The 24725-nt window shown below is 43.0% G+C and overlaps 1 protein-coding gene across 3 annotated transcripts in view; it reads right to left on the minus strand.

Moving 5' to 3' along the window:
• Nucleotides 1-271: 271 nt before the first annotated feature.
• LOC135907439 (uncharacterized) overlaps nt 272-24725 on the minus strand; it is a 32748-nt gene continuing 8294 nt past the window's right edge. For all 3 annotated transcript variants that reach the window (XM_065439121.1, XM_065439120.1, XM_065439119.1), the window contains exons 3-6: nt 15267-15544; nt 12236-12457; nt 5303-5372; nt 272-4421 (exon numbers count right to left, since the gene is read on the minus strand). In XM_065439121.1, the coding sequence (XP_065295193.1) occupies nt 4281-4421; nt 5303-5372; nt 12236-12457; nt 15267-15544 (711 nt within the window). In that variant the 3' untranslated portion in view covers nt 272-4280. The remainder of the gene's footprint in view (nt 4422-5302; nt 5373-12235; nt 12458-15266; nt 15545-24725) is intronic.

The following is a 24725-nucleotide window of genomic DNA, read 5'->3' on the forward strand; positions in this document are numbered from 1 at the left end:
TGGGCATGAAGTGACGCTTTTGTGCTGACAGTGCTTATTGTGCATTTATTAATAATCTCCAAAAGGTTCTTCCAATATCACCAAACTGTTGACGCTCAGTCCCAAAGCTCCGGCTAGAAATGTGCGATGGCTAACGGCTTTCACCAGCTGGCATGACACGTGTTCACAAAACCTTTGAAATATTAGCAGACTGCTTACAAAAGGCAATCTAGGAGGAGTAAGAGTAACAATTACAGAACGAATTTGGTACATAATTAAACTACACATGACATGAAGCACTGAAAAATAAGTTTTATTCATGCAACAGAACTTTCCACAACTACTACCAAAGGATGTACTACAGATTTAATCATGTTCGAATTTTAAAAAATGCAACAACACACTCCTGAAATCCTTACAGCAAGAAACAAGTGTACTGTAGCCAACACTTATTTCTGGAACTTGAGAGTGGTGTAGACAGTAAAGCGCAACAAGTATAACCGCTGTGGCAACTTATTTCACCGGCTACAACAGGAAGCAGCACTTTATATTCTAAACAAGAGCATGCACATATGCACTCGTAGTAAAGGAACATGTTCATGCCAAGTGCACCCCAATGTGGCACTATAGGACCACTAATTATCAAACTAGACTGTGCACTGCATTATGAGCTATAAACAGGCTGGAGCTTAGACTAGCACTCACTCACTGCAGCACATTTTCACTAAACACTTCTCCAGCCCACCCAATCATCATGAGAGGATTACACGAATGGATGCAGCATCTAATTTGTAAAGAGTAAATATTGCAATTCTCTGGGTGAGGGGCTTATGGGACAATGATTTTTCACTTCAGACATCATTACAGCAACCTTTCTCACAAGTACCATACACAATTTCTGCTGAGCGACCTCAAGTAAATCATCCAAACAGTAAAAGTGTTACTGTGCCTTCATTTACGTGAAGGATAGCAGCTAAATGCTCCATATGTATGTACAATTTAAGTCACTTTAAGAAGTTCACAAAATTATACAAATGAACAACACTACATATAATAAGCTGTATGCAACTCGTCACAAAGTGATGTCTTATTTAATCATAAGCAAATTTAGCAGAAAAAAAAAAACATGCAGGTGACAGTATTGCGCAAATAGTGAGCCAAAGCCATTTCCATACATTAAAGCCTCCCAATAATGCCTGCAAGTTTGCCATGGTTACACAACTGTTCAGGCGGGCATGCAATGTAGCATAAGCAGTCTGTCAGCCACCAAGGATACATTTTTTAAAACTCGGAAGCAAAACTTTTAATTCTGTTGAGAAATTACTTACAAGATAAACTGCAGCAACTTACCCATTAACAGTGCATTTAGAGAGAAAGCAAAAAAGAAAGTCAATGAGACACTGCGTTTAGAAATGTCAGACATACACAGCAGAATTTTTATACATATTGAAATACGCTGGAGACACTGCACACTGCAACATTACACTATTCCAGAAATGTTTTTAGGTATTATGCATATCAATTTCTACACCACAAATAGATGCCAAAAGGCACTACAGGAATAAAAAAAGTGTGCTGTGGATTTCTGACCGTATGAAGTGATTTCTTAGATTTTTTTTTATATTGTTGTTTCCGCTATGAGAAAAGGAGTAGCAGTCACCATTATCAGGTGACTACGTCTCTCTTTTATTTTTATTTCAATAAAAAAAAGAAAAAGTAGCGCACACTATTTTTTTGTTTCACACTACGTGCAATTGAACACGTAGATACAGATGCTTTGTATACAAGCACAGTTTTAAGCATGGTGCTGGTATGGGAGATGTAGCTATGGGCTCCTGATCATGTTTGACCACCTTAAGTTTACTGTTTTTAGAAATGTACTGCAAACTTGAACACAACCAATGACAATTCAGACAATTATGTAAAAAGCATGACAAAACAAAAACAATGTGTAATGCGACTGCAAGCAATGGGTTCAAATTGACTGTATTAGCATACTGTGACACACAACTTGCTACTGCAATGCATACCTGTGCAACATCAACACTTGCGCTGGGCCATGGGTTACATACATTGCAGTACATCTATCACACTGTGCTGAACTGCTAAGCATTGTCCAGAAGAGCCAGATGTGTGGAACAGGGTGTTTGATTCAACAATGGGGAGCAGATGCTGCTCATTACAGTGGTAGACCAGGCCACTGCAGACTACTTCTGTCACTCCCTTTACGCTTCGTGGCACTCCTGCTTAATTGCAGACATGCACCTTACTCTTCAAACTGATGCACCTGCAGTTTTTCTGCACAGCTCAGACACCCAGTGGTTGAGCTCGTTTTTTTTTTTTTAACATGCATAAGGGAGGAGGAAGGGTATTGCACGTTATTAGAAGCATGCTTTCAAATTTAATGCAAACTGCTTTCTTAAACTGGTGACCTCAAGAATGTTAATTCTAATAACCACAAAAATTGCAACATGAGAGCTTTTGCATTAACAACCCTTCCATAAGAAGCTACCGAATACAAGTGCGGGGCTGCGACTTTGTGCAGATAATGTTTTTAAAAGCTCTTTAACATTGGCTTTGAGCTCTCCACAAGGACATAATAGAAACCACGGCACATGTGATGGACAGAATAGATAACGCTCAGAAGCATAGCTCATCAAAAGCTTGTACAATGCTGCACTTCTCAACAATGCTTACAGTGCAATTCTGGTTGCACCATGCTAACACTATTGCAACACCTTGCCACTACTGTGCTTACACATTGTTCTCAAAAAGCACAGATCTACTCTATGTGCCTAAACTCAGTGCAGCCATCACATGCTCCAGTGTCTCACAATGAATTTCAAATTAACAGTAAAACCCAGAATTTAAAGCAAAATGGTTTCATGGTGGAAAGCAACACGGGAGACTGTTGCAACAGAGCTAATTTTGTCTAAGCTGGCCTGGCAAAGCTTATGATGGCTCAAGTGGTTCACAGCAAAGCACGTGCAAGGTAGGTACAACACTTTGGTAGTGAATCTCAGTGAGTACACTTGACACATCCTTACACATTACATAATGCTATTGCAGGTAGCCACTTCTACACATCAGTATGTAAAACCAGCTGTGTTGCATTACCTGTAAAAGTTAAAATTGGGAAGGACAATGTCGAGACTGTGCCCATGAGCCATTTTACTTGATTTCATATACACTGTTGCAACTCTCTCATTTGCTGGACAATCACAACTGTTGGAACGTAATGTAAACACCTCATAGTCTGCTTTGTGATCCAAGTTGCACATAACATGCTTAGCACATAAGTATGTCCACACCTTGTAAGTAGGAGTTCAAGAACTTGATGCAGCTTCTGCGTAGCTTAAAAGCACTTTAAAGCTTGCTCTGTACACAGATTAAGCTATGCAGAAAACAATTGTTCAGACATGGCACTGGAAACAAAAACCTAGAAGCAAACAGACTACAAGTGGCTCACTACAGCACTCCCTTGTAAAAGGCTATGTGCACCAACTTTAGCATGATGAGCACAAGTGCACAACCTTTGCATTTCTGAAAAATAAGTGCTGTTCAAATTATGTCGCCCTTTACTGTAACCGATAATAAACAACACTCAACAACAATAAAAGAGCAGCACAAATAACTAGTGGACACACCACTGAATACAAGCTTCCTTAGTAAGCTGCAACCTGGAAGCAACTTTAGAACCATGCCCAACCAGTATGACTTTTCTCAAGTTAGCAGATAGTGCAACTTGTACTTCCATCAAAGAAATTGCCATTTATATGAAGATCACATAGTGAACAGCATTTTTGGGAGTGAAGATAAAACAGATTGACATCATTTGTCAAGCATCACATTTGAAGTTACACAGCGCAAAAAGACGAGCACAGGCAGACAGCTATGATAAATAATCCTTTCATGCATGTACAATGTGTGCTGTCAAAAACACTATCAAGAACACCTCCTAAGTTCTTGCTTAATCATTTTACACTATGCAATTCCAAGCTGCTATGTCAAAAGCATTGCTGCAATCTACAGGAGTTGAACCAAGTTCAATAGCAAACATCCTTCTCTAGGCACTACTACTCACAGGGATTGCTCTCACACGATAACTTTACTCATCCTTCCCGTTGCAAAAGCCATTAAGCCACACTCTTTTGTAACAGTATACTGCCTGTAATGTGGCAGGAAGGCGAGACAAAATTGTAAAGGCCGATAAAGGTCTTGACTTGTGTTCCTAAAGCTATGTACACTGCACACACAAAATGTGTGGGAGAAGAGGAGAAGCAAGAGTGTCAGCTTCAGCACTAAAGCAGGCTGTTCTCACTCGAGGACATGACTGTCGGAGATCCAAAGCTGAACGATTGTGGTGTCAGGCCCAACAACAAAGCAAGCTTGATGGCCACATTAGATGGCTTCGCCTCTTCTAGCTCTTCGTCAGGCATCATCTACAACATGAGAAATAAATCTGTTGCATCAGCAGTGCTAGAGAATCAAATTAACAATCAGTTCAAATAACCACACAATGACATGGTAGACTAGTCTTACTGTATATATTTGCGTAGTGGCTACACTTGCGAAAGATTCACTTTACACAGTTCTAAAACAAGTAATTCAAAAAGCTTTTTTAATTATGTCATATGCGGAAGCCATATCACTAATCAAAAGATGTTACAATCGCCAGTGCATACAGCAAAGAATGAGATGATACTTAGCCACATGGATCTGTCACTGTTGCAACTGATCTGTCTATCCCGAAAATATAGCAAAATGAAAATGTACATTTTTAACAGCCATGCATGCACTTGGCTTCCATCCAACATCACAAAAATATACTGTAGACCTAGTGCATGCTATTGTGGCATAAGTAAAATACAGAAGTGCATGTGCTTAACCTGGTTCACAGCACCACAAGTGCAAAATGCAAATTTCAAGCTTTCCTAAAGAAATAACTTGATGCTAAAAAACTATTCCTCACAATACAACAAAGAAATGGCAGTCAAAGTGTGGCTTCACTCTTCACTGTTGACAACAATGTTCTTAAAAAAAAAAATGGCCTGTACAGCACCTGCATAGAAAGTGCCAATGTTATATGTGCTTCTGTTATGAACCAAATCATTGCACAGAAAGGAATTGTGCTTACAGTTATGTCACTACTAGTATTATATTAATGTAGTACCATGATGCTGAAAAAGAAAAGCTTGTTACTGTACTGAATTCAGGGTTACATACAAATTCTTGATAATGGATGTGCTGTGCAAAATATTCCTGCCACTCATTGATACCGAATAATAGCAGCAGAGTTCATCAAAACAGACAAGAAGCTTACCTTGTCACAAATGTGCTCGTATATAAGTCCATCAGATCCTACTTTAAGCACCGAAAAACCATCCGTCCACCTAGCAGAAACCAAATCAAAATAATTAACACTGTTTTTTTACATGGCTATTTAGACATACATACTATTGTAGCAGCTTTCGGAGACTAAACATTACACATAATACCTTATTAGCAAACATCACAAGTAAACAGGGAAACGGCCTCCAAAACTAAGATGGAATTTTAAAAAAAAAGGACGTTTCCTCACCCTACTTGTAAATGAATGTACTGGTGACAGCCGGGATAACAATGTGTTTGTTTTCTTGTAACACTGCATTATATTCGCTGCTACGGGCAGCCTGCCTTCACTGCAATAGAGATGTGGCCCAAACAGCACTGGCATCTGTGCCCAATCACCACAACGCCATTGGCTTTTGTCTCTTCTTTTGCAAAAGGAACTTTTGCATGGCTGCTGCATTATGCACTAATAATGCTGCATGAATGTATTGGCAGCTGCTGCTTGCCCTAACACGTGCAGACACCAGCACTTTCAGAGTCTGTGTTGCCTGTCTACAAACCCCACACAAACTGTGAAGCACAGAAGATGGGCAACAGCTCAGTGGTTATTGTGTGCAGCTCCCAATTGCACATTGTTGCAGTGGCTTTCAAACCACCAGTAGCAGCAACAGGCAGGTTTTTTTTTGTTTGATATATGTATAAGGCGCCCCCATGCGGTGGTGCCAGGCCAATACCATATTTTTCGACGCATAACCCATACCCCCATAAACACCCTTAAAATTTTTTTTTTTAAATGTCAGTGTGAATTATTCAGAAATAACTGCACACAACACACAAATCTTCATAAAAACAGCCTCGCGGATTTACGACTATTCTACGTCGTATATTTAGCCAGCAGCTCCATTTCCCACCTCTTCAGCAACGCTAATGATCTGCTACGCTGCAAAGGACTGCCATCGAGCACGGCTCTCATAATCCACGTTCTGGTTCGCTGACGCCGCATGCACTATTTTCCAACTGCTAGCCCAGCGAGAACACAAAATCACAGTCCAGAAAGAGGAGAAAAATTGGCGACCACGAAAGAAGGGAGAGAGCTTCAATTCACGGGGGTGGGGTTCCCTTGGAGATAATGAAACCTTAAATGGTGAACTTTGCCTTGTAGTGTGGCTTCACGGCAACGTGCGCAGCGCTGCCGTGAAGCCACATTTCAAGGTTAAATTTGAACATAATTGGCACCCATACTATTGATTTTTCAAATTTTTGGCACTGGTTATACACAGAAATATGGCACGCAGCCACAGGCACAGGTTTATGAACATCGATGAGAGCTCTTTTCAATGTTCCTACAACTGGTTGTTACTAGTAAATAGAAAAGTCAGAAATTTGTCTCTCTAGCAGCAAAATCGAACACTGTTTCATAGTCATTGTAATTCTGACAATTCTTTCAGCTGAAAAGTGTCAGGATGTGACTTTTTCATTAGCCACGGTGACAAAATATTTCTAGCAACTAGCAAAAAACCTAACTGTATCTGGTTTTCCCTTGTGGAACTGATACCTTGGGAAGTACAATGACCATTTTTTATCTATTGGTCTCTCACTCCTTGAAATATGTTATAAATCATGAGTCTTATTTCGCAGAGAATTTTTTTTTAGTTTATAATGTGATCCTTGTTTATGTGTCATCTTTACCTATCCAATCTCTATGATAACGGCATGGAACTGCAGCGTGGAACCTGACGAATTAATTTATGCAGAAAGCTAGGCTAGTTGGTTGCCTTAATTGAGTGACATATTTATAGCGCTTAAGCTTGGAACATGGAAAAGTAGAGACAGCATCTGTCCTGCCCATTCACTGTCATGTTTCATGCTTCGAACATACTTGGAACAGCTGTTATGGCAGTGCAATTGTGTGAGCAACTCTGTTCCCTTTGCAGCCCCAGGTTTGAATCCTGGGTGAGTGCTTGGGTAGAAGAGAGTTTATTTTCAGCCTGCAGCTAATCTCGTACACCTTTTCTCAGCCAGGGAATCTCGTAACAGCGACTGGTAAATATGAAAGACTATCATGGCTCATGGCACATATCTGGAAGTACTATTCCAAGTTCAACCAGCATTTTATTACCTGTTGTAGGTTCTTGACACACTCTTACCAAGGTTGATTTCCTTGTGTTTTGAACAATAAATATGCAGAAAACGGCACCTCTGAGTTCACAGTTTGACAGATTTAGTATTCATCAGAGCCTAGTTTGTCTAGCGACAGTGTCAATTATAAGTCAATCCTCGATAATACAATGAAGTGGTACTTGCAGTGAAATACTTCCTTAAATTGCAAATTCTGTTAATTCAAGGTTATAAGGTTTCAGCAGTAAAAATAATTTCACAAATTCCCACAGTAATCCTGGTGTAATATCTAGTCATTAAAGGGACACTAAAGTGAAAAATGATTTCTTCTGCATCAGTAAAATACCTTTCTACAACACCAAAAACACCACTCTTACAACGATAAGACGTTTGGTAAGCCAGAAAAAGCGCAAGAACGAAATACGGGTGGCGACGCCTACCTAAGCTCCCGCACCTGGGGACTGTGACGTCATGGATTTTTATGGCATCTTCTAGGGCCTACTAATTATATATAGCGGTACAGATTGACTACATTGTGTTGTAAAGGAACCAAATATTAAACATGGCAAGTTTCGGGAGCCTTTACTCAGCCAACGCGGCCCAAATGCGAAGACATAGTTTGGAATCTCTGACGTCACGCTGACGTACTGGCGCTGGGGTCTCGGCGCGAAATTCAAATACTGATACATAGACCTTCACTTTCTCATCTAATAATCAAACTATTTTTTTTAAATGACGGCCTGCAGAGTTCTGAACCAACGCTTTATTAGTCTAAACTGATTTATTGTTTTGCTTTAGTGTCCCTTTAAGCACTCGTAAGCAAACTGCTAGAAGGTTGGGCCATAATAGCGCGAGTATGAGAACCAGCACAAGCTGTGCAGATCGCGCTGAGATCAATGCACCTTAAACCTTGGACGCCATAGCTGACCGCGCTTGTGCCCACAGCCGTTATCCAATGATGCCCACAAATTAAAAACAAATGGAAAAAGATACATAGTTGTCCACAGAAAAAAAAAATGGCACAGTTTCACAAGGCAGAGCAATGATGGCGATAGCAAAGAGAGAACCACACAAAGCAAGGTTCGTAGCTTTATTGTTGTCACGCGTGCTCAGGCAAACATGTACAAATCTCACTCTATGACTACGAACACTCGCCATCACAATGTGAGCGAACACTTCACATCATGCCAGAAACTTAAGATTATGCGACCGCCAACACTAGATGTGCGGGAACACAACGTGCACCAAGGCGAGGGCAAATATACGTAGGCCTCCTGCCCCGCCCCTTCTAGACCGTGCTTGATCATGTTACCATGTGTTCACTTCTCCCCACCACCCTTGAGCTGAAGGAATCGTCAGCCCTCATGTTTTCCCATGCGCTGTGAGCTGCCGTGCACCCCGTGGCCTCCAAAAGTTGTTTACCAGCACAATAAATGGCGTGGTGGCATTTCCTGCATACTGTATCCCGGCTTGTTGCAAGTAGCATACAATGCAATTATCTTTTTTAATATGAGAGGTTGAGTACTAGGGACAGAACTACAATGAGGAGTACCTACACCATTGGGCTAGTACTTGAATGTCCCGGGTGAGGTGTAAATCATGTCCCGCCTTTAGTACCTCAATTTCTCGATTACTAAAACTTTGTTTGCGATAATGCTGACGTCTTAAACATTCTCGTACATTAATCTATCACTTTAGCTTGACTTAATATCTATGTTTAGCGTCCCCTTAAAGGAAAAATATTTCCACATTCCAATAACAATTGCCGTTCAGTCTATCACAAGCTACAACTAGCAGCAGCATCTATGGTAGCAGTGTCATGGTGAAACTTGCAGTGAGATCACCCAACAAAGACAACAGAGATGCTCTATATACCTTATACTGTAATATTATGATGGCTTCTATGTATAGGCAGGTGCTAAGTTTCATCACAATTTTACTACTACACTGAAGTAAACTTTATACCTAATACTGACCCCCACCTCTATGAAGGAAGACAAGAGAAATGCAATAAGAAAGATAAGTGGTAACAAAGCCTATATGCAGCAAATAAACTATGAATTGTTTGTACATAAGTCCTCTTCTCTTCAGAGTATGTAGCAACACTAATGCATGCCAAATGTACTATCGTGGACAAATGAAGCGCGAACAGCGGAGTGCGTGGCCGATAGTACAATGAGCGCGACCTGCTGGCCATGCTCAATTCAGGCATTGAGTGCGAGAGTAAGTGTCTCACTGTGATATGTTCGACCGCCATTTCCTGTGACGAGACGTTCATTTGAGGGATCGCTAGTTGTTTGTGCGCAAACGCGAGTAAAAGCGGGCTTGAAAGAGAAAATGTGGGGGCTTTTGCTCCTTGAATATATGACTCTGCCTAGGTACTGTGTGTTGTAGGTGTTTTTCTCTTGGCGTGCCAGCATCGCTCGGACGCTGGCTGCTGGCACGGTAAAGTAGGTGAAGCAACGGGCTAAGCCAATTGTGGCGGATCGTAGCTTTCTAGCTCTTTACGGTGATGTACCTTGTAAATAACATCACAGATGTTTCTGTGGGAGCAGTAGCGACCGTAGTAGAGCCCAGGCCACATATATTGAAAGTCTGGAAGGCAGAGCGCCTTAGCAGCTGCGGTTGAATGAAAGTGGCTGAAAGGCCGCCAGTGACAATGACTGACCCAGCACCAGCGCCGCAGGCACGAGAAAGTCTCTCTGACGTACCTTCATACGCAAAGTTCTGACTGGTGTTGCAGAAGTCGCGGGGTGCGGTAGTGCTGAACTTAGCATTACAAGTTGGCGGCTGGACATAATTATATTTATTAAAACATATTTTGTTTACTAATTGTAACAATGTGTCCTTATTTTGCATTATTGGCGGCACCTCCAGGACACCAAAGTGGCAACGGGGACACCAAAGCTAGAACCCGGACTGGTCCGTGGGTTGGGGCTCGCCGAGGCCTGTGTGTGCCAGGGGTGTATAAGATCGGCTGTCAGCCAATTTTTTATGCAAACACCCCCAGGCACGCGTCAGCCTCCGTGGCCCCAACCCACGGGCCGCCCTGCTTCCTGCTTTGATCCCCCACTACCCCTTGGGTGCCCTAGAGATCCTGCGCCACCTGCTTTACTATAACCTCAGGTGCTTGCGCCTGAGGCCTCCGTTTGATAGTTACATGTGCCCTCCTGGAGCAGTGCTTGTGAAAAGTCCAATCTATCATCACAACAAAAAAAAACAACCCGCGACTTATACAACACGTACCAGTCAGAACCTTGCCTCTTCAGACACAGTGATCACCAAATGGGGCGTCCGTGCCCACTGCCTCACCACGTGGGCAACCGGCGGCAAAGTGTAAACAAACTCGACCGCACTCCGCAATGCGGGCATGTCTAGGGTAGAAACGCATACAACACGTGCTAAGAAACCTCCTCCGTAGTGCCTAGGCAGAGTCATATATTCAAGGAGCAAAAGCCCCCAGACTTTCTCTCTCGCACCCACTCTTACTAGCGCCTGCACACAAACGACTGGCAATCCCTCAAATGAACATCTCGTTTTCCTGTGTACTAGTTTTATCATACCGCCGCACTGGCAAGCCGCTGACATTGCCGTCAAAGCAGCTGTTCGTGCCATGCAGTGTTGCTTAAAGGCAGCCCGCACGTGCGAGACGAGCGTTTGCTTTGCTCACTATCAATAGTTGCTTTTTATTTATGTATTTATTTTTGCCACGATTGTCTCTTCGCTACCACTGGTACTTTAGCTGCTGGAAGGCAGCACTGCTCATGCCACTCAATTGTAACATTAAAAACGCCGCTTGCACTAGAGCTACACCTTAACGAGGCGGTGTTGCCGTGTCGGCGCTATTGTATATAACTGCAGGACCCGGTTTTCCTAAGGCTATTAGAACTCAGCCATGCCCAGTGTATCGACAGAAGACTTCAGATGATTGCTCTTTACCGGTACAATGTGCCGCAACGTGAAATTGCCAGCATTAATGGCCGCCAGTTGTCGACTGTTAATCGGATTCTCCAGACGTAGCGTGACGAGGGACGGCTTGGAAATCTACCTAGTGGACACAGACGTAGAGCCACGACAGAGGTCCAGGATCTTCAAATCGTGGCATGCGCAGCTGAAGCCCCACCGGCGCGCCGCGCCCGTGGCACGGCGGTATAACAAAACTAGCACACAGGAAACTTCAGGCGAACATATTGCAGTGGGACACTTACTCTCGCACTCACTGCCTGACTTGAGCATGGCCAGCAGATTGCGCTGATTGTACTATCGGCCACGCGCTCCACTGTTCGCATTTCATTTGTCCACGATTGTACAGGTGCAACAAAACAACCATTTAGGAACAAGAGTACTTATACAATTCTAGAATTTTCACATCCATAAGCCAGTGCCCAAGTCAATTAAAAGTTGAAAGTTAAAAAGAACCCAAGTTAAAAAGAACTCGTTCATTGAAAGGTATCTAAACAGTCAGCGTTAGAAGCAGTCAGTGCACACCTACAAAGAAATTAATGAGTTGATATTACAGATAATGAGACCCCCAGGGAATGGCAATGTGATTATTTTGGCCAAGTACTATGAAATTTCAATCTTGGCCCCCCAAAAAAGCAATGCAACATACCAAGAATTTACTGCAAATGCATAAATGTTTATGGTGTTTTAAACAGAGCCTTTGGAAAATTGGTCAGCTAACAAGCAGAAAAAAGTGGGTGCTCAAAGGAAGGTCATCAGTGAAGACAAATTAACCTTCATGGCTCTACAAAAGCAGCCCAAGGGTAAAACAATCAGCAACTAGTTGCATAGACCATGTACTCACTCAGCCTCCTGAGAGATCATCTTCTGCCACTCCCAAATTCGGAACTTCCAGAACATGAACAGGGCACGCAAGCCTGATACGCCCACAATGCGCCAGCGTATACGAACTGTGCTGTCCTCCTTGTGAGTTGTCATTTTGAGAACTTCCAGTTGCACATGTGCATACCGTAGGTGACCCAGGATGCGAACCAGTGCCATTTGCTGCACATAGCCTGTAATTCCCCTGTATGGCGAAAGCATCCATGGAATTCCAGAACAGCCAAAAGTCAGACAAAAGTTCATTTAAGTCAAGAGTCGTCAAGAATACTTTTGTTGTATAAAACCAAACAAGACCTTTTGGAACCTACAATGGATCCTTTTCTCAAACAAAATGCAGCTTATAATTGACATATTCTTATAAATTACTAAATGTGAGTAAATGTAAGGAATGTATTTGCTGATAGTCATGCTGTTTTCTGGGTAGATGTGGCCTCAGAAAAGCTCAGCTGTCGAGGTTTTAAAGTGGTCCTAAACAAACCCTTGAGTTTTGTGGAAAAAAAACAGTCTGCAGATAGCATACACTGCTGTGAACATCACACTCAAATTTTGCAGTCGTGCACGGTACATGGAGCTCGCAAGTGGAGCACAAAGTCACATTTCTCTCAAACTCTCTTTTCAACAGAAGCCTGCCCATCACTCTTTTCTGGACACTTTATTTCGTAATATAGCAGATTCCCATACCCAGCTGCTATGGGCCAATAGCTGACATCAATTAAGAAGGGCGTTTGGATCAGTGTGCTTCTTCCTACAGTTACTGTGAATATTTATTGATGCAGTCTAATAAATACACTGAAGTAGGCAAAAATCTGGTTTTGAATTTTGAGAATAATTACGTACTTCCAAAAAAAGCCAACTATCTGCCCATGCTGGGCTGCGGCCGCTCGTGTAGGAATTAAACTTTGGTCACCGTGCTAATTTGTATCGTAGGTGTCGGGTCGCGCTAATTCCGACTAGGTAGTTTTGAACACTCAACTAGCCTAGAGCCACGCAACACTCAAGGTCAGACCACACGCATGCTTGCCGGCGTGTGCTCACACTTTGCCCCTCCTAGTTAGACACCCTGGCAGACTTCGCTTTGTACTGAGATATTGACAGCGCTTCAAAATGCGTAAGTTGGATGTGGCTACTATGCGTAGTTCAAGCTGGTGCAGGACAAAGTCGGTCTGCACCACATAGCACAGCCAGAGAGGAGCACATGAGCACAAGCGAGCACTCAAGCCCTCTCGTGCACAAAGCAAGTGCTACGCATATGCACAGCAGTTGCATGTAGCTGCAGTCTGCTATGTAGCATAGACACCGCAGCCGCCATGGGGTGCCGCAACGAGTCTGCTGGCTGAGCGTACTGCGGTTCACTGAGGACAACTTTGTCTGTGTCTGATACGGTGCAGCAATGAAGGAAGTTAGATGGACAGAATAAAAGGTGCCCAGATGGCTGGGGAACTAGCATAGCAGTTTATGATTTTGCATGGCAGCAAAGCTTTGTTTTCTTCAATATGCCATCAACCAACACAAAGTTCTTCTGAGAAAAGGCTGAATTATCACAAGGAAAGCAGTAGAGCTACTGCACAAAGGTGGCCAAAATCATGGAAACAATGTTTCCAATATGCCTATGCTAGCACTATGGCTTCAGCTGTGCTAACACAATAAATTGTGACCTAAATGCAAAAAATGAGAAGCCTTCCATTCCTGCCTCAAGGTTGTTAAAAGGTGCATTGTGTAACTTAACTCGTTACAGAGCTCATCAAAACTCACAGCAAAACCATATCATGCAGCTTCATAGGGCAAACTTAGCTTAAAGGGCCCCTCACCAGGTTTGATCATTTTGAGCGGACAAGCGCAGAGCATACAATGCACGATAACGTGTCTGCCAAGTATTACATCGCTACATGCCACGGAAAGATGTGAAATTTCAAACTGAACACTGTTTTCCCTTGTCCTCACGGCCACCGCTCTTCAAGTCAGAGGATGACATACACGTGTTTGCACTGTGACATCGCTCGTGCTGACACGTGATTTCGAGATTTATTCAAGGCAACATCTGTTATTTGTGTAATATGTTGCTTGAATAGACAAATTACAGCTTAGAGAAATAATCAAACACACAAACCAAATGTTTGCATGTTTTTTATTTTACTTCGCTCCACAGCAAAAGAGATGTACTTGTGTTTCGTCTGCTTGTTCCCACGTCGTGCAGTCGCGCGCACAGACACTGAAACTGTCATTTTCTACCGTGTTTCAGCACGAGATCATGCTCTGTGATCTGCTTGTGTCTGCCTCAGTATTCGTGTAACACTGACTTATACTGCTAGTCAGGTGTCCTCGACAAGCACAGCGTGCAAGATTGTGCCCTGCACGAAACAAGACGATCACAACAGCTTGTGTGCGACGCCGGCAGCGGAAGTGCGCTGCGCCACAAAAAAAGCGAGGAGAAAAAAAAAAAATTAAGGCATGACCCATGATCTTTGTGTCACACAATCCTTGAGGTCCAGGATGGGAGAACGCAGGGAAGAATGCGGATGCTAGACGGGGCAAAAGGAGAGAGCGTCTAGCCTGGCAGTGGAGCTCGCCTCCTGAGAGCATGGGTTCGCGGCACTGAAATATTTCTATCTCAACTATTAATGAGCCGATTTGAAAATTATTACGGCAGAACGCTCGCTAGAGGACACGTAACAACTTCCAGTGTATAACCGAAGTTTGCTGCGTGGTCTGGTAAGGGGTCCTTTAAGGAACTAGTGCTTTTAAACAGGTGCAGGTATCTAGAGCCATTAAATTTCTGATACCACACTATGTATATGACGAGCCTGGAAGTTGATTCCACTGCCCTGCTGTAAAAAAAAAAAATCTTGAAACACGCTTTTGCACCTTCCTATAGACCACCCATTTTTTACTTTCGATGCATCAACAGTTGAGAAAACCTGCAATTTTTAAACAAATTGCATTTTAACTATGTGCATGCACAGCAGCAAAAAAGAAGAGACTGCCAGGCCTCCAACCTTGTGGTGATGCCACGAATGTTGTTCCTGAAGACAATGTTCCTGTTGTACAAGCTGTAGATGTGTGGCTCAGTGAAAAAACGAGGCAAGTGGCCAGCTAGGGCCCGTGATATCCGCTTTAGCTGTTCCTCAGTCGCACGACCAGGATCTGGTAGCTGCTCATTATTGCGTGCCCCTTTCAGAGCAACTGATGTGCCCGCAAACTGCAACACCTCTCGCTCATAATCAGATAGTGCCATCTCTGCTGCCACCCGCCGGTCCACATCAAAGCAGTACACCTGATAATTAGGCAAAGATGAAAAGAAGAAAAAAAAGAAAGAACAATAAGGAGAGAGACACTTCTAGAGCAACCTGTCCTATCTACACTTGCAAATCGCTCAACAGGGCTACCAACCAACATGCAGCAATTTTAATTTGGATATTTTCAAACTTCCCATTAAGGGGACACTAAATGAACAAATAAAACCATGCTTGCCAGACAGATTATCCCAATTTACTATACATTCAAGGTTTGTTTCACGAAAAATTAAAGAATTATCGGTGGAGAAAATCATAGCTGGAATCTGAAGTTCAATATTCATGCATGAACTGCAAAGCTGTAACACTGCATCGGCAAGTGGCAACATCGCTGTTGCCAATCACAGAAACCCGAAACAAGCAAAAGAGTCGCCACTTGACATGATCCCAGTAGCTGTGGAGTATTTTTTAAAAAATAAACAGTTGCATATAAACAAATACTAATTGAGTTAATTGGTATAACAAATGAAATTGAGAAATTCTATATATTAAGTGTCCTTTCTCAATTTTGTTTTTATCATGTTATCAAGTATTATTGCCACCAGCGTCACAAAATGTGCAACTTCCGCTCTTGGATCGCCTGGTGCTTTTCTGTGACAGCATCTGGTTAAGCAGCGGCTGGACCAGTAAAATTTTATTCATCATGGGAGCCCGAAAGCTGTGCACACAGGACATCTTTAACAGGAAAAAACAATACCATAAGCCAGTTTTCTCTCTAGGGGAGCATTCAAAGCATTTTGTACACCATTCTTCCTAAGAAGAATTCAAGTGTTAATAACCACCAACACTCCTCCGTCCGCTTTCTACATTGATGCAAAAAGCTTGGACAAAAGTTTTTTTCCAAATTGCAAAGAACAAATGGCAAATGTCTTTGATGTATGCTGTTTCAGGGGCTTCAGCAGTATAGAATGTCACAGTAACAGTGAAGGCACGCAATTTAGTGATAAATGAAACAATATGCAGCTGGGTTTGGCACCAGGACAGAGTGCAAAATGCATGCAGCACTAGCTAACAATGTCTGGTACGACAGCGAAATCATAAAAGAATGAATATTCTCATTTTCATAGCTCATCTTCAGGCACATAATGATGTGCAAGTCAAGATAACAAAGCTGACTAATAAGAATGCAACATGCTTCCTCAGCTAGTCGAGAAGGTACTACAAACAACCTGTTTCGCAAGCACAGAATTAGTGTCTGTGCATCACCATTTGTTTTTCACACAAGCACAGGCTTTGTGGTGATCGAATGCATAGCAGACGTGCAAGTCAAAATATATTTATTCTAGCATAAAGCTCACATGATCTAGTCATGCAGACAAGGCAAATCAACGAGAGCTTCAATGAGTGAAAATGGGATGAATAAATATGGCAAAATGCCAAAAGAAAATAATACTAACCTGCCTCTACATGCACTACTTGTGTACTAATGACTTAATAACGAAATAAGTGTGCTGAACAATGTGCAAAAATAAATAAAAGATCAAAATAATAATAATAATATATGGGGTTTTTACGTGCCAAAACCACTTTCTGATTATGAGGCACGCCGTAGTGGGGGACTCCGGAAATTTTGACCACCTGGGGTTCTTTAACGTGCACCTAAATCTAAGTACACGGGTGTTTTCGCATTTCGCCCCCATCGAAATGCGGCCGCCGTGGCCGGGATTCGATCCCGCGACCTCGTGCTCAGCAGCCTAACACCAGAGATCAAAATAAGTAGAGACTACAGGGCATTTGAATTCAATACCCACACTCGTTCCTTTCACCCAAAACAAGATGCCATTTCACAATGGGTACTGTGTGTCACCACCTTTACCTTTACCAGTAGACTTCCATTAACTTGACTCCAGTTAATTCAATTCTTCAGTTAATTAGATCCCGGCTGGCGCCCATGCCATTGAGGTGCACCAAAGCTCATTATTTAGATGCTTTGCCGGATAATTAGAACTTTACCAGTCAGCATGCATGCACCTGACCCCTATGGTGACCCCTTTATTGGCAGCTTCTATCGGCAGAGCTTGGGGGGAAAGTCAATGTATTGAACACGCACCATCTCCCGTCGAAAACCGCTATTTTCGGCCTGCCCTAGAAAGATTTTCAAGAAATAACTATAGTTCAAACTGTCTGACTACAGCATTTATCCAATTATAAAACTTAAAAAAAAAAAAATTTGGGCCGAAAATTGCCTGGTCGGCGTTTGTATGCTTTGCCGCATAACATTGACGTATTGCAGCGAACTTTAGAAAACTGCCTGCCATTGTTTAACACATATTAGACCCTCGTCCATTTTTCTTACTGAAAAAAAAAAAAAAGTGGGTGCACTTTAGATTTCTACTTGGTTTAGGTGCTTCAATGCGATTTCTACTTTAGTTTTTCTACTTTGAAAACATAGAAAGTGGTTGCGTGTCTGATTCGGGAGCGTGTTTGAATCGGACAAGTACTGCCTAATGAATCATTGGAGTGTTTTTGTCTTTCTTCTGCATCCTGTTTAATTCGACACGGTGGATAATTAGTTCAATTTCGTTGGTCCTGTTAGGGTCGAATTACAAAAGTCGACTGTAGATTCTCTTCAAGCACTAGGGTAGTCACACTGTGCTGTGAACAATATGAGGGCTATGGGATGAGATGCACAAGAAAGACCAAATGCTACAGAGGATTTCATAGCGGACAGTGTGTGTGCTTCAACCATCTGTGGTTATTCAGCAGGCGATGAAGTCCCAGCACATACCTAGGTGTTGCACACAATTTCCTCTCATAAAAATATGGCTGCGAGATGGCCTTAAAGGCAACCCACATACCTAAGCTCTATAGCAGAGTTCCGAAGTCACTCCACCACACACATAGTAAGTAGGAGGAGAAGTCAAGTAGATTCAGCCCTCAGCTTTCGAAAGCTTGTATTTGGAAAACAGCTTTTATTTATTACTTCAGCTATATCTATGGCCCAAATTTATCAAAGCCAACACGCCTGAGAATCTTCCAAACAACTGCAGTCACAAGCAGCACGAAAAGTTATGTTTTGCCAAATTTTCCAAAAATGCTTTGGAAATGCATAGCTTCAAAAAATATTTAATAAACAACACCTTGCTGTGTCATACACTATGAACTTTTTTCCCTACCTGTCACAGGTGCAGAAAAGGTTATGACAAATTAATTACTTACAGGTACAAATTGTGGCATTCATTTGTTAAGACACATCCACTTGCTAAAAATTGTGGTTAGGTCAGCTGGTAGAGCAAATGCCCAGAAAGAAGGAGGTGCCAGTTTTGATCCCCAGACTAGGTCAAAACTTTCAACTGCAAAGTCTTTCTGAAATGTTATTCACCTATGTACACCCGGCCACAGAAGTTTATGGACCACGGGATCTCAGATCTCAGAAAATGTTTAATTCAAGAGCAGCCTGTAGCAATAGCCAGTAAAACTATATATGACAATGTTATTAGCATATTATAGTCGAGGCCTGAAATGCAAATACCAGGCCACGTTGCGAGGTTGCGGAGATATTCAGATATTTCTCATATTTCATGGTCCGTAATATTTTATGGCCGGGTGTACAGTCTAGCAGGAAGTCTGGCTCTGTCTCGAGACTTCAAGACCTCCTTCAACATTTATGTATTTTTATGCGGTGTATCACATGTATTCTGATAATAAAATCTGAAATCTTAAACAAGCAATATGGGTTTTTACAGTTTTCTGCTACAGTCTTGTAGGCGCCAAGTTTCCCTATCATCAATTGTAAGACTAGTACTAGCATACCTGCCCATCGGTGAACTTAAAATTAATGAAAATGCTGTAATCACAAAGGAGGGGAGGGCATACCACACCTCTTTAAAAAATGTTGGCCCTGATCACACACCTTTTGTGGGATGCATGCGCACCTTTTAAAGATTATTCCATGCAGCCCTCTAGATGGAGCAGATAAGGTTCTCTGGGAAAATAAGAAGTGGAATGCCAACGCCCTTTTCTGCAAGTGCAGTGATTATGTTAATCTGGTAACGGGCATCACGATTTCAACTAAGTGAAACATGCCTTGAGGTCTGACCAGCTTCAATTCTGAGAACTTGCGACGTGTGCCCTAAGGTAATGAAAAAGTTATATGGTGAATACAATAAATAGTTACCATGGCTATCACAAATTTCACTGAAATGTTAGCTGCTGGTAGTAACGTGAAAAAAAAAAGACAACTTTCGTTGTCACCACAATGTCTTCAAGAAAAATGGCCATTCTTTCTTTCATACCTCTGAGTGGCACTGGCTAACACTCGCAGAGCTAGATGTAGTACACATAAATACCCAAGTTAGTGGACGGATTGATGGCTGTCATAGCACAGCTGAAAGTTCATCGCATGCGTGATGCGAAGATGTGAGTTCGGTCCCACTGGTGACAAATTATCTTTTCGTGCACTTTCATTTCCCCTTTTCTTCATTATCTCCTACACTTCAATTTCAACCACAGCTAATTACCCCTATGCTTTCATTGGGTTCATTTCCTGCCGGCATTATATGGTTGTGATTAACAAAAATCAAGCCCCTCTATTTGCCTTCTCGTTCTCTCTGGAAACAAGCCACATATATACACTTCATTTTCTATGGTGCTGATAAGTCTGAACTGGAACATTACTGCATTATGCCACATATTTTGAAGGTCTAATTCTAGAAACTGACGCTAAGAACATTTCTGCTAAATAAATATTACTTAATTACTGACATGTGCTCCTAAGCAATTACTAAGTTAATCAGTGAAACATAGTTAGCTAACAACCTTGCAATTTTTCTTTCAAGTATGTCTGCCTCTTCCAGTAGTCCAATTGGTGTTACAGCTGATGTACTCTGCCACAGAATATCTTCATTACATGTTTTCACTAAAATAGATAACCCGGTACATCATACCAGTAAGTGACAAACGGCCATATGCCAGTGTGAAATCGATTATAAAAGCACCTGTTTACTGTATATTCTCAAGTAAGGGCTAGAACTTTTTCTTTTTGCAAATTTGGGTCCAACTTTCTTGGAAGGGACCCATAAATAAATAAAAAGTAAATAAATTTTATCTCCTTGCAAAAAATGACATGCTTGCCACCACGTGCAATGACATTGGGAAGCCTTCACCTAAGCTTTGTTTGCCACCCCATTTGCCATCATTGGCACATAATCATTGAGATGGAGCAGCTGGAATCTGGTTTGCCAGAAGCACACTGGTACAAGATTAACCCATCCGCAGACATGGGCTTGGATGTAGCACCGCAGGTAAAGTAGTGCGATTAAAACACTACCACAGCTTTAACAAAAATTTTAACAGTGTGTAACAGTCGATAGTTCCTGCATACGTTTAAGCTAACATGGGAGCAACGAAAGCTCATTGCACCAAACGTGTGCAGTACATACAAAGTGTGGAGCCCATGGCCGACACCACACGTAAAAAAAATAATAATAATAAATAAATAAATTATGGGATTTTACGTGCCAAAACCACTTTCTGATTATGAGGCACGCCGTAGTGGAGTACTCCGGTAATTTCGACCACCTGGGGTTCTTTAACGTGCACCTAAATCTAAGTACACGGGTGTTTTCGCATTTCACCCCCATCGAAATGCGGCTGCTGTGGCCGGGACACCACACGTATGTTGCACAAACCCGTATGCACAGAGCTAAAGGAAAAGCAGCAGGGAACCGGGCCATAATTTTGCCAGTGCTTAGTTGACCAACTGTGGAAACAACCGAAGAGAAAACTTAAGAACAATCTGCACTGTGTCGATATCGCTACATGGTCATGGCTGACGAGGTGTGCACATGAAAAGAACATGCTGCCCATGCATGAATAATTTTTGTCTGAAATACTTAAGCCCAAAATTAGGGGTATGGCCCTTACACAAGAGTATGCAATATCTGTCCACAAATAGGTGACCTTACATGGGTGTCCTAGTTACACATCAATAAGCTTATCCAGATATGAAACAAGCATGGTGTGCAATGCATGTGCCGGCTGAAAATAGGCGCTCGAACAAGGTTAAAAAAAAGGTTGCCATTTCATCCTTAGCCATTAAACTGGTTGTGAACATTATGCAAGGGTGTCATTGTAACAGCTGGCAGCACTCACTTTCCACCAGACCTCTACACTCATTTTTGCACCATATTATCAATCTAGTGGTGCAAACGAATAGTTGTTCTGTCAGAGATGGCTTGTCCAAGGATCTATGAGAGTCTACAAACCAGCAGCACAACATTATCAACCCAAGCGTGCCAGCCCAAAGAGGTTGACAGAACACATGGGCAACATTTGCTGCAGTAACCAGCATTGAGAATGCAAAGCTGACACCCTTAAACATCCAATTTCTCCATTCCCTGCTGACGCTCAAACCCATTTCAAAGCCTCGCAACATCTGGCAGGCTTCCAGGGGTCAAGCCATGGAAGAGAATTACTGTGCCATAAAAGCGGCACAAGTTGTTGAACAGCGTGCCGCTCTCTATATCCATTCCTACATAGCTCTAAGCAGGCAACTACTGTACGCGTCCGCACCAAAAATGCAAAAATAATTTAACAGTAAAGCCAGGCTGTGGGTTATATACGTATTTTTCCTTAAGATCTGGTTTCAACCTGCTTTGTGAAGCCACACCACAAGGCACGGTTCTCCACCATTCAAACCTTCATCATCTCCCAGGGAACCCCACGCTATCGCCACCCCTGGGTGTTGAAGCTCCCTTTTCCACTACTTCATGGTTGCCCATTCTCCTTCTCTTTATGGGTCGCCATTTTTGCACTTAGTAGTAAGCGAATAGTGCATGTGGCGCTGGCAAATCAGAACACGGATCACAATGAGCATGCTCAACGACCATCCTTTTACAGCGTAGCAAAAGCTGACGAGTATCAGCATCACTGAGGAGGGGGGAAACAGAGCTACTAGCCAAAGATACGATGCGGACTGTTGTATCCTTCTTCATTGTTTCAGTTTCATTTCTTTCAGTGTACATATCATCATCGTCATTCAATATGATTTCCTATATAAGTGGCTTTACTGTGACGAATAAAGGGAGTTGCATACTGCGCTTGCGTGGTCCAGTGTCATGCATCTGGTCTGAGCCAGACACCACATATTGGCGACGAGGGTCAGTATCAGAGCCATGCCGCTCGGGTGTTTCCCAGCACCGCCCCCTTTCTTGCCTGCACCCGGTGACCCGGCTGTGCCTTGGCAGCAGTGGAAACGCGTATTCCTGAATTTCCTGGAGGCCAATGGCGGCGATGAACTGAAGCTGAAGCGTTGCAGGGCAATTCTGCTAAACTCGCTCGGGGTTGAAGGCCAGCGAATATTCTACAGCATCCTTGCACAAGGAGCAGACATGATCGCGGACGCCAAGGCCGAGGACAAGGTGGATGAGTTCAAGGACGGGCTTGCTGCACTGGATACGCATTTCGCGAGCGCTACGAATGATTTGGTGGAGCGGCGCCGGTTTCGCCAAAGACGACAACTGCCTGGTGAGACCTTTCAAGCATTTAGTCTTCGGGACCTTGCGTCTACTTGCAATTTCGGCAGTGCTACCGATAGCATGATTCGAGACCAATTACTGGAAGGCACTTCTTCACAAACAACCCGTGAACGCATGCTTTATGAAGAGTCTTCGCTTACACTGCAGCGTGCTGTTGACATCGGGAAGCAAATTGAGCAAACGCAACAAGAGCTCGGGGAATTCGCGCATAGCACTGTGAACAAGATTCAAGATGTGCGAAAAAGGTCAGACTGAGCAAGGAAGCTGCTACAGGTGCAGCTCGTCATCTCATATGGCTAACTCGACTGCATGTCCGGCGAGGAACAAGCGTTGCCACTCTTGTGGAAAAATTGGTCACTTTTCAAGCATGTGCAAATCAAAGAAAAAGAAATATGCCGTTCGAAAGCCCGAGAAGGCCAACACCGTCACGATACTTCAAATATGTGACCGTAATGCTTCGGCGAAAGATATTCGAGCCAACATTTCTTTGCTCAGTGAAGAGCACTACCACAAATATCTAGCCAACACCTACTCGTTGCGACCGCCGACTGCCAATTTGTGTAACTATTCCGGAGAACAAATCAAGTTAAGCAATTGCTTTCTTGCTGACGTATCTTACAAGGGAAACAGAGCCAGTGTGCTCTTTCATGTCACAACCAAGGGCACATCGCTGCTGGGGCTTGATGCCGTTCAAAGCCTGGGAATCACTATCAACGGCTCAACCTTGAATTGCTGCCAGGTGACATGCCCTGACTCGCTGCCTTCAGAATTCACGCACCAGTTTGCGCACTTGTTCACAGAACAGTTAGGGCATGTGAAAGGCTTTGTTCACCATGTTAAATGCCGTTTATCTGTGAAACCAGTCATTGCGAAGCTCCGACGCCTGCCGCTCACGCTACGGCAACAGGTATCGGTAGAGATACAACGTCTGCTGGCCGAAGATATAATTGAACCTGTCGACGCATCGGAGTGGATATCACCAATCGTCGTCGTGAGGAAGAAGGACGGTTCAATTAGTTTGTGTGTGGACCTACTTGAAGTGAACAAGGCAGTAATTGCCGATGCTTTTCCTCTTCTGCATACAGAGGAACTACTTCATGAACTAGCTGGAGGAACGTGCTTCTCAAAGCTCAACTTAGCGTTGGCATACCACCAGCTAGAACTGACTCCGGAAAGTCGGGGACTAACCACCTTTATCACACACGGATTGTTTCATTTTAAGAGAGTGTGTTTTGGCCTTGCATCTGCCCCTTTAGCCTTTCAGAGAATGATGCAGCATATTTTGAAAGATTGTAAAGGCGTACTTTGTTACATTGATGATGTGATTGTGTGGGGCAAGACAAGTGAGGAGCACCACAAGAATCTACACCAGGTGCTAAAACGCATTGGTGATTCAGGTTTGAAGCTCAACCAGAAATGCACATTTGCTGTTTCAGAACTATCCTTTTTAGGGCATACGGTGAGCTCAAAAGGGCTCACACCATTGCAGTCTAAGGTTGACGCTATTGTCAAAGTGCCTGCTACTCACGATGTTGCCACTTTGAGGTCATTTTTGGGTCTCGCTGGTTACTATGCTCGGTTTGTGCCGCAATTTGCCGATCTTGTCGAGCCGCTTAGAAGGCTCCTGCGGTCTGGTCAACAGTTCACATGGGATGATGAGGCTGAGCGTAGCTTCCAGCTTGTT

Source organism: Dermacentor albipictus, chromosome 1, assembly GCF_038994185.2.
Source record: "Dermacentor albipictus isolate Rhodes 1998 colony chromosome 1, USDA_Dalb.pri_finalv2, whole genome shotgun sequence".
Classification (NCBI taxonomy): Eukaryota; Metazoa; Arthropoda; class Arachnida; order Ixodida; family Ixodidae; genus Dermacentor; species Dermacentor albipictus.